The sequence below is a fragment of the Somniosus microcephalus genome, unplaced genomic scaffold (genome assembly GCF_052327205.1).
Source record: "Somniosus microcephalus isolate GS21.2 unplaced genomic scaffold, FLI_Smic_1.0 scaffold309, whole genome shotgun sequence".
Lineage (NCBI taxonomy): Eukaryota > Metazoa > Chordata > Chondrichthyes > Squaliformes > Somniosidae > Somniosus > Somniosus microcephalus.
This window is the reverse complement of record NW_028225496.1, coordinates 128,448-141,494: the sequence shown is the minus strand read 5'-3', so window position 1 is coordinate 141,494 and position 13,047 is coordinate 128,448. Positions and strand designations below refer to the sequence as shown.

The 13,047-nt window shown below is 48.4% G+C and overlaps 1 protein-coding gene across 1 annotated transcript; it reads right to left on the bottom strand.

Annotated features, from left to right (window-relative positions):
* Positions 1 to 2,051: 2,051 nt before the first annotated feature.
* On the bottom strand, positions 2,052 to 6,373 carry LOC147081890 (uncharacterized). The gene is made up of 2 exons (XM_085980609.1): positions 6,173 to 6,373; positions 2,052 to 4,040 (listed from the first exon to the last, which is right to left on the bottom strand). The coding sequence occupies exon 2, from the start codon at positions 3,929 to 3,931 to the stop codon at positions 2,462 to 2,464; it is 1,470 nt and encodes a 489-aa protein (XP_085836735.1). The 5' UTR covers positions 3,932 to 4,040; positions 6,173 to 6,373; the 3' UTR covers positions 2,052 to 2,461.
* Positions 6,374 to 13,047: the final 6,674 nt, after the last annotated feature.

Here is a 13,047-nt window from a genome sequence, read left to right as displayed (position 1 = left end):
GGGTGGAGATAGCAGAAGCTCCGACCATAATCTTTCAATCTCCCTCAGATATATGGGAGTGGTGCCAGAGGGCTGGAGGATTGCAAATGTTACACCCTGTTTAAAAAAGGGAAGAGGGATAAACCTGGTAACTACAGGCCAATCAGTCTAATGTCAGTGGTGTAGGTGGGCATCCTTTACCTGGTTTACGGTAATTTACCTGGTCAGGCAGCCTTTGCCACTGCACTGTGACCAATTCCAATCAGCGGTTTTGAATCGCTAAACCCCCCCCCTCCAGTTCTGACTTGAGGAACTTATAATTAATGATATATTAAAAACGGACAAATGGTCTGGATGCAAGAAAGTGAAATTTTATTAAAACTAAAGAAGCTACACCACACGATCAAAGTAACCATGGTAAAATTGCTTAACAGGGGAAGGCAGACGGCAAAAACGAGGGATAAATGGCTACAATGTTAACCTTACAATCTTAGCAACATTTCCCTTAAATTGCCACCCCTTTACTTCTCCCTAGATTGTCTTGCTAGTGGGTCAAAACCTTGCTCACCTGCAGTCCAAAGAGTAAGAGACAAAAAAGGGGGCAGAGGAATTCCTGGGCTTAATCTTTATACCCTGGGAGTCCCTGCTGTTTTCACGCCAAAAAGGTCCGTGCGCAATTTCGCGCCGAAAAGTCCGAATACACAAGAGAAGGGCTTTTAACTTCCTCCATTCATACATGGAGACATCACGTAGTAGAGTCAATTTCAGTGAATGGATGTGTGTAAACAACCCATTGTGCTTGCTGTCCGATGATTGGCTGATTCAAACGGGCTACTCCCCAGTGTAAACAAGCAGCTTGTAGGTTACCGGACCCGCCCAATACCACAGGGTGACTGGACAGGGATGGATGGGCGGCGCAGACACGATGGGCCGAAGGGCCTCTTTCTGTGCTGTAAAACTCTATGATAACTGACCTGGACTTGGGTATAGGTGAACAATTTCAAAGTTTACGGATGATACTATTTACTATGTTGCCAAGTTTTGTGAGTGTAATAGTAGCAGACTTCAGAAGGACAGAGACATACTGTGAAATGAGCAGACACAAGGCAGATGACATTAAATGAGGATAAGTGTGAAGTGATGCACTTTGGGAGAAACAACAGGGAGAGGCCGTATAATCTAAATGGGACTATTTTGAGGGGGTGCAAGAGCAGAGGGACCTGGGGGTCCATATTCACAAGTCTTTGAAAGTGCCACGGCAAGTTGGCGAGGTGGTTCAGAAAGCGTATGGGATACTTGGCTTTGTAAATAGTGCCATTGAATACAAAAACAAGGAAGTTACACTAAACCTTCACAAATCACTAGTTAGGAACATAGGACAGGAGGAGGCCATTCAGCCCCTCGAGCCTGTTCCACCATTCAATGAGATCATGGCTGATCTGTGACCTAACTCCATACACCCGCCTTTGGCCCATATCCCTTAATACCTTTGGGTAACAAAAACCTATCAATCTCAGATTGAAAATTAACAATTGATCGAGCATCAATTGCTGTTTGCGGAAGAGAGTTCCAAACTTCTACCACCCTTTGTGTGTAGAAGTGTTTCCTAATTTCACTCCTGAAAGGTCTGGCTCTAATTTTTAGACTATGTCCCCCAGTCCTAGATTCCCCAACCAGCAGAAATAGTTTCTCTCTATCTACCCTATCTGTTCCCCTTAATATCCTGAAAACTTCGATCAGATCACCCCTTAACTTTCTAAATTCCAGGGAATACAACCCTAATTTGTGTAATCTCTCCTCGTAACTTAACCCTTGAAGTCCAGGTATCATTCTGGTAAACCTACGCTGCACTCCCTCCAAGGCCAATATATCCTTCCTAAGGTGTGGTGCCCAGAACTGCTCACAGTGCTCCAGGTGTGATCTAACCAGGGTTTTGTACAGCTGCAGGGTTTTGGCCTCAGCTGGAGTCTTGTGTACAGTTCTGGGCACCACACTTTAGGAAGGATGTCAAGGCCTTGGAGAGGGTGCAGAGGAGGTTGACCAGGATGGTACCAGGGATGAGGGACTTCAGTTATGTGGAGAGACTGGAGAAGCTGGGATTGTTCCCCTTAGAGCAGAGAAGGTTAAGAGGAGACCTAATAGAGATGTTCAAAATGATGAGGGGATTTGATCGAGCAAGTAGGGAGAAACTGTTCACTTTGGCAAGTGGGTCGGTAACCAAAGGTCACAGATTTAAAATAGTTGCTAAAAGAACTAGAGGGGAAATGAGGAGAATTGTTTTCATACAGAGGGTTGTTAAGATCTGGAACGCACCATCTGAAAGGATGCTGGAATCAGGTTCCACAGGAACTTTCAAACAGTAATTGGACGAGTCCTTGAAGAGGACTAGTTTGCAGAGTTCTGGGGATAAAGCTGGGGTGTGGGACTAAATTGGACAGCTCTTTCAAAGACACGATGGGCCGAATCACCTCCTTCTGTGCTGTTAGATTCTATGATCAGTGTGAAGTCGCTGGTGTCTCTTCAACTCCCCGGAGCTTTTAAAGCTCTTCCCACAGTCAGAACATTTAAAGGGCTTCTTGTCCGTGTGAACTCGCTGGTGCCCCTTCAGGTCCCCGGAGCTTTTAAAGCTCTTCCCACAGTCAGAACATTTAAAGGGTCTCTCGTTAGTGTGAACTCGCTGGTGCCCCTTCAGCTCCCCAGAGCTTTTAAAGCTCTTCCCACAGTCAGAACATTTAAAGGGCCTCTCGTCAGTGTGAACTCGCTGATGTGTCAGCAGGTTGGATGACACAGTGAATCCCTTCCCACACATGGAGCAGGTGAATGGCCTCTCCCCAGTGTGAACTCGCTGGTGTACCAGCAGGTGGGATGACTGAGTGAATCCCTTCCCACACATGGAGCAGGTGAATGGCCTCTCCCCAGTGTGTAGGTGTTGGTGTGTCTTCAAACCCCTGGAGCTTTTAAAGCTCATCCCACAGTCAGAACATTTAAAGGGTCTCTCGTCACTGTGAACTCGCAGATGTACCAGCAGGTGGGATGAATCAGTGAATCCCTTCCCACACACGGAGCAGGTGAACGGCCTCTTCCCAGTGTGTAGGAGCCAGTGTCCCTTCAGCTCCTGGGGGCTTTTAAAGCTCTTCCCACAGTCAGAACATTTAAAGGGTCTCTCATCAGTGTGAATAAGTTGGTGTCGCTTTAGTTCCCCGGGGCTTTTAAAGCTCTTCCCACAGTTAGGACACTGAAATGGTCTCCCATCAGTGTGAACTCCCTGGTGTCCCTTCAGATACCGAGCGCTTTTAAAGCTCTTCCCACAGTCAGAACATTGAAATGGTCTCTCGTCAGTGTGAATAAGTTGGTGTCGCTTTAGTTCCCCGTGGCTTTTAAAGCTCTTCCCACAGTTAGGACACTGAAATGGTCTCCCATCAGTGTGAACTCCCTGGTGTCCCTTCAGATACTGAGCGCTTTTAAAGCTCTTCCCACAGTCAGAACATTGAAATGGTCTCTCGTCAGTGTGGACAAGTTGGTGTAGCTTTAGATCCCCGGGGCTTTTAAAGCTCTGCCCACAGTCAGAACATTGAAATGGTCTCTCATCAGTGTGGACAAGTTGGTGTTGCTTTAGTCCCTTGGGGCTTTTAAAGCTCTTCCCACAGTCAGAACATTGAAATGGTCTCTCCTCAGTGTGAACGCCCTGGTGTGTTTGCAGGTGGGATGAACAAACAAATCCCTTTCCACACACGGAGCAGGTGAACAGACTGTCCCTGGTGTGACTGCGCCGTTGAACTTCCAATGCAGACGGGGAACTGAATCCCTTCCCGCCGTCCCCACCTTTACCCAGTTTCTCCCTGGTGTGACGGTGCACGTGTCTCACCAGGTCAGGCGATCGGCTGAATCCGCGTCCACACACCGAACACGTGTGCTGTTTGCCTGCGTTGCGATCCCTGCTCTCTCCTTCCATGTGCAAAGGCCGATGATGTTCAGGTCCTGATGAATCCAGCGACTCTGTCAGATCTTGACGTGATGTTTGGTCTGAGCTTCCCGCCTGTAACTGCTCCACTTCTATAACCCTGTAAATTGAGATCAGAAAAGGATCAGAGGCAAACTGTTGTTTAATTTTCCCCTTTCCGAACCTAGGGGCAGTGAAGCTGATTTTCAGGCCCCAGCTGCTGCACAGGTTGGTTGAAAGGATCAGCAGTAATGGCGGCTGTAATACCCACAAGGCCCCGGCTCTGCAGAAAGTGCTCTGTTGACTGAGTCCCGCGCATGTGCTCATGGCCCCGCGCTCTCCCTCCTGCTCTACAATCGCCTGTCCCGATCGGTCTGCAACACGCATGCTCAGCACATTGGAACATCGGGCGTGCATGCGGAGCCACAACATCTGGTACGCGTGAGCGGCTCAGGTGGGGGCGAGTCGGTGTTTTGCCTCAGCCGCCAGGGAGGTGCGCATGCGCAGGACGACCCAACATTCTTCCTGTCAGCAATCACTCCCTCGTTTCTTTAATAAAAACAGAAAATGCTGGAAATACTCAGCAGGTCAGGCAGCATCTGTGAAGAGAGAAACAGAGTTAACGTTTCAGGTCGATGACCTTTCGTCAGAACTGCTTGCTCTTTAGTGTCAGCCAGTGGCTCAGTGGGCAGCACTCTCGCCTCTGAGTCAGAAAGTTGTGGGTTCATAGTCCCACTCCAGAGACTTGAGCACAAAAATCCAGGATGACAGTCCAGTGCAGTGCTGAGGGAGTGCGGCACTGTCGGAGGTGCCGTCTTTCGGATGAGATGTTAAATTGAGGCCCTGTTTGCTCTCTCAGGTGGATGTAAAAGATCCCATGGCATTATTTCAGGAAAGAAAGACTTGCATTTATATAGTGCCACCAGATATCCTAAAGTGCTTAACAGCCAATGAAGTACTACAATGAAGTAGTCACTGTTGTAATGTGGGAAAGAGCAGGGGAATTATCCCCAGTGTCCGAACCAATGTTTATCCCTCAATCAACATAAAAAAATGATAGGTTATCTGGTCATTATCACATTGCTGTTTGTGGGAGCTTGCTGTGCGCTAATTGACTGCCGCATTTCCTACATTACAACAGTGACTACACTGCAAAAGTACTTCATTAGCTGTAAAGTACTTTGGGACGTCCGGTGGTGGGGAAAGGCGCTATATAAATGCAAGTCTTTCTTTCTTCACTGGTCTCACCAGCGACCTCTTCTGGCGGTTGGTTGATTGACAGACGAGAGTCCGCGCATGCGCACAGGGAGCGGCGGTTTGGGCCGAGTCCGGCACAGCGACCCCTCCCGGTCACCAAGGGTAATGACCGCGCATGCCCAGAGGAGACCAACCCCCCTCCCCCCACTCAGAGCTACGCCTGCGCACTCGGATCCTACCGGACGGAGTCGGCGCGGGGCCATTCCGGGGAAAAGGCCTTGGTGTCAGTTCCAGAGTCGCAATCGGTGACGCGAAGTGAGTTTTCTCCGCTCCGATTGGGTGGAGAATGCTGCGGGGTGGATCGGGAGAGAATCGAGAGAAATAGAAAAACCTCAGAGGCCCCGGACCGAGCGGCGGCACTTGGACGGTGCACGTGATCTCCTCGGGGACACGTCACCCGGGCCCGCGGCCTGATTGACGGGAGCTTCCGACCAATAGGGAGCGAGCGGGGCGGGGCTGGAGGAGCGAGCCGGCGGCGGGTCCTCCAACCAATCGGGGAGCCCGAGGGGCGGGACTAGCGGCACCCAGTGGGCGGGGCTGGAGGAGCGAGCCACCGGCGGCTCCTCCAACCAATCGGGGAGCCCGAGGGGCGGGGCTGGAGGAGCGGGCCGGCGGCGGGTCCTCCAACCAATCGGGGAGCCCGAGGGGCGGGACTAGCGCCGGCTAATTGTCTGATCCGCAGGGCAATTGTCTGATCCGCAGGGCAGCGAGTTTCTCCAGTCCCTTGTTCAGGGCCCGGGGCGGCTGTGGGCCTTTAGTCCCCGCATTGGACACAAGGCTCTTTATCTCAGGCATAGGGTGACGTCGCACTGAAACTTTCCGTCCTCCTTTACAAAGATGGCTGCCATTAATCTGGGCCTGTAAGGGGAAGAAATCCCCGGAACTGCAAACAAGGGATCTTCAGCTTATTATTGGGGGCTTGCCTCCTGCACGAGTTGTTTATGAAGCCTCCCCACCCACCTACCGGTCCATTACTCCCTCCGTCGCGATTTTTACCCGCTGCACCATCGCGCTCCCGGCTTCAGCTCCTCTCCATCTCCAGTAACGCACTGCGCATGCTCAATATACCGGCCCCTCCCGCGCCTGCGCGCTGGGCTCTTGTCGTCTGGGTGCGGCACGTGGTCCACCGCGGGGAATGCTGGGTAAAAGACCAGATTAGTGAATGGAACATGATTTACTGTGATCAGATTGAGGACTGAACCATGTTCATTCTAGTAGTCATGGTTTGTTTCTGCTGATCTTAATAACTCCTGTATCTGCGCTGGAGATTAATATTCTGTTTAAATAGTGAATAAATAAAGCTCGAGGAACAGCACCTCATCTTTCGATTTGGCACTTTACAGCCTTCTGGACTCAACATTGAGTTCAACAATTTCAGACTTTAACCCTTACTCCCATTTTTCATGCTGTATGATTTTGCCATCCCCATTTGCAACATTTTCCAAGACTCGGTTTCACAGCCACATCTCTTTCCTCAGCACCTGTCTCCGGTTCCAACTTATTCCACGTGGATTCCAACTGAACTTCCACCCTTCCTGTTTCAGATCCACCCAGGATAACTTTCCTGCCTCTTACCTTAGTAATATCTGTTACATCTCCAGCTTTTTCCAGTTCTGATGAAGGGTCCCAGACCTGAAACGTTAACTCTGTTTCTCTCTCCACGGATGCTGCCTGGCCTGCTGAGTATTTCCAGCATTTTCTGTTGTTATTTCAGTGAATAAATAAGCTTTGTTTCAAACACACAGTGTGTCAAATATTTGATTTCTCCATGATAAGAGAAGACGAATTGATGTTCTGTTCCAGACTGTTTAATTTTCGGGCCTTTTCTTACTCTAGATTATTTCCGTTCTCATCTCGTTCGCCTTCTACCACATCAAACCCCAAGCTTGCTCCGTTTACATAGAAACATAGAAGATAGGAGCAGGAGTTGGCCATTCGGCCCCTCGATCCTGCTCCGCCATTCAATGAGATCATGGCTGATCATCCAAATTCAGTACCCGGTCCCTGCCTTCTCCCCATATCCCTTGATCCCTTTTGCTCCAAGAAATATATCTAACTCCTTCTTGAATATATTTAAAGACTTGGCCTCAACCGCCTTCTGTGGTAGAGAATTCCACAGGTTCACCACTCTCTGGGTGAAGAAATTCTTCCTCATCTCTGTCCTAAATGGCTTACCCCTTATCCTTAGACTGTGACCCCTGGTTCTGGACTCTCCGACCATCAGGAACATTCTACCTGCATCTAATTTGTCCAGACCTGTCAGAATTTTATAAGTTTCGATGAGATCCCCGCTCATTCTTCTGAACTCCAGCGAGTATAAGCCCAATCGACCCAATCTCTCCTCATACGTCATTCCTGCCATCCCAGGGATCAGCCTTGTGAATCTTCGCTGAACTCCTTCCATGGTAAGAACATCCTTCCTCAGATAAGGCGACCAAAACTGCACACAGTACTCAAGGTGTGGTCTCACCAAGGCCCTGTACAACTGCAGCAGGACATCCTTGCTCCTGTACTCAAACCCTTTTGCTATGAAGGCCAACATACCATTTGCCTTCTTCACCGCCTGCTACACCTGCATGCTTTACCTTCAGCGACTGGTGCACAAGGACACCCAGGTCTCGTTGCACTTCCCCTTCTCCCAATCTATTGCCATTCAGATAACAGTCTGCCTTTCTGTTTTTGACACCAAAGTGGATAACCTCGCATTTATCCACGTTATATTGCATCTGCCACGCTTCTGCCCAATCACCCAACCTCTGGGATCTCAGAAAACACCATGAATATACAACTGGTGGATTTGACTGCTGTTTTACAATCATAATTCTCCATTTGTGTGTGTGCCCGTGCATTATAACTATCAATCAGCAGCCTTTCCTTTCCCCACTGTGGAAATGTAAAAGCGATTGTTAATTCAGTACCAGTTTGAGTCTTTGTAAAATTCAGTACTTTGCTGTTTCACTAACGCTGCCACTAGTGTAATAAACACACAACAGCAACAGAGGGGCAAGGAGAATGTATGAGAAATGATTAGTGGTAACATAATAGGGAACACTAATGCCTTTTATAAACATATAAAGCGTGACAGAATAGCCCAAGGAAAGGTGGGGCCGATTACTGACCAAAAAGGCAATCTTGTGGAAGCAGAGGACATGGCTGAGGTACTAAATTAACACTTTGCCTCTGTATTCACTAAAGGAGAGGATGCTGCCAATCGTACAGTAGAGGAGGAGGTGGTAGAGAAATTGGACAGGATATAAATCGATTAGGACGATGTACTAAATTGGTTGGCAGGGCTCAAAGTAGAAATGTCACCCGCTCTGCCACAATCTTCCAATCCTTAGATATGGGAAAGGTGCCAGAGGACGGGAGGGCTGCAAACGTTACTTCCCTGTTCAAAAAAGGAGAGCGCGATGAACCAAATAACTACAGGCGACTCAGCTTAACATCGGTGTTATTTCCGAAACACAATTAACCGTCACTTGGAAGAACATGGGTTTATTAGTGACAGACAAAATGGATTTTATTTAAAGGCAAATCAAACCTGGCTGACTTGAATGAGCCAATGGATGAAATAGGAGAGGGTTGATGAAGGTAGTGCAGTTGATGTTCTGTTTCTGGACTTTCAGAAGGCCTTTGATAAAGTACCTCATAATAGACTGGTGAACAAAATTGGAGCCAATGATATTAAAGGAGCAGTGGAAGCGTGGATACTAAATTGGTGAAGGGACAGAAAACAGACAGTAGTTGTGAACCGATATTGTTCACACTGGAGGGAAGTTTACAGTGTCCCCAGGGGGCGGGATTAGGACCACTGCTCTTTGATTTATTTCAGTGACATGGACTTAGGTATACAGGGCATAGTTTAAAAGTTTGTCGATGACACGAATCTCGGAAAAGTCGTAAACCGTGAGGAGGACAGCAGAAGACTTCAGGAGGAAATAGAGACACTGGTGAAATGGGCAGACACATGGCCGGTGAAGTTTAATGCAGAGAAGTGTGAAATGCTGCATTTTGGAAGGAAGAATGAGGCGATGCAATTTAAACCAACTGGTACAATTTAAAGGGGTTGCAGGAACAGTAAAACTTGGGGGTATAGATACAGAAATCTTTGACGGTGGTAGGACAGGACGATAAGGCTTTTAAAAACGTATATGGGAGCATTGGCTTTATAAATAGAGGCCCAGGAACATCGGAACAGGAGTAGGCCACTCATTCACTCCAGCTTGTTCCTCCATTCAATTCGATCATGGCTGAGCTGTATCTTAACTCCATCTCCCCGCCTTGGTTCCATAACCCTAAATACCATTGCCTAACACAAATCTATCAATGGCAGTTTGTCATTTTCAATTGACCGAACCTCAACAGCTTCTTGAGGGCGAGTGTTCTAGATTTCCACTACACTGTGTCTGAAGAAATGCTTTGTAACATCACCCCTGAACAGCCTCGCTCTGCGGTTAAGGTTACGTGGACCCCTCGTTCTCTCTGCCCATCCACAGTTCCTAACTTCTAACATCACCCCTGAACGGCCTCGCTCTGCGGTTAAGGTTACGTGGACCCCTCGTTCTCTCTGCCCATCCACAGTTCCTAACATCACCCTTGAACGGCCTCGCTCTGTGGTTAAGGTTACGTGGACCCCTCGTTCTCTCTGCCCATCCACAGTTCCTAACTTCTAACATCACCCCTGAACGGCCTCGCTCTGTGGTTAAGGTTACGTGGACCCCTCGTTCTCTCTGCCCATCCACAGTTCCTAACTTCTAACATCACCCCTGAACGGCCTCGCTCTGCGGTTAAGGTTACGTGGACCCCTCGTTCTCTCTGCCCATCCACAGTTCCTAACTTCTAACATCACCCCTGAACGGCCTCGCTCTGCGGTTAAGGTTACGTGGACCCCTCGTTCTCTCTGCCCATCCACAGTTCCTAACTTCTAACCATTTAGAACATTCTCTGATCGATCCTTTTTAGGTCCAACGTGAATGAGCTCATTTCTTTCTGAAGTGAGGGGAGTGCGACAAACTCGCTCAATCCACTCCAGGAGGGTGGGTTCTCCGGCGTTCTGAATGTTATTTAATATTGGTGTCGCGAGTCTAACGCCCTCGAACGTCTATGTGGACACGGTGTCAAGATGTAATGAGAGTGGGAGGAGGCTCCCGTGGAGTATAAACACAGCATAGACCACTAGAGCCGAATGGACTGTTTCTCTGCTGCAGTTTCGATGTAAATCTAATCTGCCCCGAACTGTCACAAACTCCAATCTCTGTGACTGTGACCATGGTGTGTAACCCTTCCTTGTCCATCATTCACCTTCCCACAGCATTCGATATAGTCTCATCTGGCATTCTTTTCCATGTCATGGCCTCCACTGTCCATCCCATAAAACTGATCCTCATGTGCTTCCTGTCCTAGCTCCCTGATCGCAGATCGCAAATCTCCAGCAATGGGTTAACTTTTGTCTTTCTATCAACACCTATATTGTAGGCCAATATTGAACCGATGATGCTGCTTCTGGTGCATAGTAACCGATTACTGTAGCGCCGGAGGCAGATTGGATTGTTTCAATATCTGCTTCTTGGGATTTGCTGGTGGATTGAAATCTCGGTGCCGAGATCGCCTCATCAGGCACCTCCATTGACGAGGCGAGGCTGCATCATAGACCCATAATATGATACAGCACAGGAGGTCATTCAGCCCATCAGGCACCTCCATTGACTGGGTGAGGCTGCATCATAGACCCATAATATGATACAGCACAGGAGGTCATTCAGCCCATCAGGCACCTCCATTGACTGGGCGAGGCTGCATCATAGACCCATAATATGATACAGCACAGGAGGTCATTCAGCCCATCAGGCACCTCCATTGACGAGGCGAGGCTGCATCATAGACCCATAATATGATACAGCACAGAAGGAGGTCATTCAGCCCATCAGGCACCTCCATTGACTGGGCGAGGCTGCATCATAGACCCATAATATGATACAGCACAGGAGGTCATTCAGCCTATCAGGCACCTCCATTGACGAGGCGAGGCTGCATCATAGACCCATAATATGACACAGCACAGAAGGTCATTCAGCCCATCAGGCACCTCCATTGACTGGGCGAGGCTACATCATAGACCCATAATATGATACAGCACAGGAGGTCATTCAGCCCATCAGGCACCTCCATTGACTGGGCGAGGCTACATCATAGACCCATAATATGATACAGCACAGGAGGTCATTCAGCCCATCACACCGGTGCTGACTCTTTGGAAGAGCGATCCCATTATTACCACTGCCCCCCTCTTTCCCCATAGCCCTGTAAAAGTTTTCCCTTCAAGTATTTATCCAATTCCCTTTTCAATGTTACAACAGAATCTGCTTCCTCCACCCTTTCGGGCAATGCATTCCAGATCTCACGAACTCGCTGTGTAACACAATGTTACCTCACCACCCTTTCGGACAATGCATTCCAGATCACACTAACTCTCTGTGTAACACAATGTTACCTCACCACCCTTTCGGACAATGCATTCCAGATCACACTAACTCGCTGTGTAACACAATGTTACCTCACCACCCTCTCGGACAATGCATTCCAGATCACACTAACTCGCTGTGTAACACAATGTTACCTCACCACCCTTTCGGGCAATGCATTCCAGATCACACTAACTCGCTGTGTAACACAATGTTACCTCACCACCCTCTCGGACAATGCATTCCAGATCACACTAACTCGCTGTGTAACACAATGTTACCTCACCACCCTTTCGGGCAATGCATTCCAGATCTCACTAACTCGCTGTGTAACACAATGTTACCTCACCACCCTTTCGGGCAATGCATTCCAGATCTCACTAACTCGCTGTGTAACACAATGTTACCTCACCACCCTTTCGGACAATGCATTCCAGATCTCACTAACTCGCTGTGTAACACAATGTTACCTCACCACCCTTTCGGACAATGCATTCCAGATCTCACTAACTCGCTGTGTAACACAATGTTACCTCACCACCCTTTCGGGCAATGCATTCCAGATCTCACTAACTCGCTGTGTAACACAATGTTACCTCACCACCCTTTCGGACAATACATTCCAGATCTCACTAACTCGCTGTGTAACACAATGTTACCTCACCACCCTTTCGGACAATGCATTCCAGATCTCACTAACTCGCTGTGTAACACAATGTTACCTCACCACCCTCTCGGACAATCCATTCCAGATCACACTAACTCGCTGTGTAACACAATGTTACCTCACCACCCTTTCAGACAATGCATTCCAGATCACACTAACTCGCTGTGTAACACAATGTTACCTCACCACCCTTTCGGACAATGCATTCCAGATCACACTAACTCGCTGTGTAACACAATGTTACCTCACCACCCTTTCGGACAATGCATTCCAGATCTCACTAACTCGCTGTGTAACACAATGTTACCTCACCGCCCTTTCGGACAATGCATTCCAGATCACACTAACTCGCTGTGTAACACAATGTTACCTCACCGCCCTTTCGGACAATGCATTCCAGATCTCACTAACTCGCTGTGTAACAATGTTACCTCACCACCCTTTCGGACAATGCATTCCAGATCTCACTAACTCACTGTGTAACACAATGTTACCTCACCACCCTTTCAGACAATGCATTCCAGATCACACTAACTCGCTGTGTAACACAATGTTACCTCACCACCCTTTCGGACAATGCATTCCAGATCACACTAACTCGCTGTGTAACACAATGTTACCTCACCACCCTTTCGGACAATGCATTCCAGATCTCACTAACTCGCTGTGTAACACAATGTTACCTCACCACCCTTTCGGACAATGTATTCCAGATCACACTAACTCGCTGTGTAACACAATGT

Coding starts and splice junctions, on each gene's coding strand:
- LOC147081890 (XM_085980609.1), bottom strand. CDS start 3,931: ATGGAAGGAGAGAGCAGGGATCGCAACGCAGGCAAACAGCACACGTGT.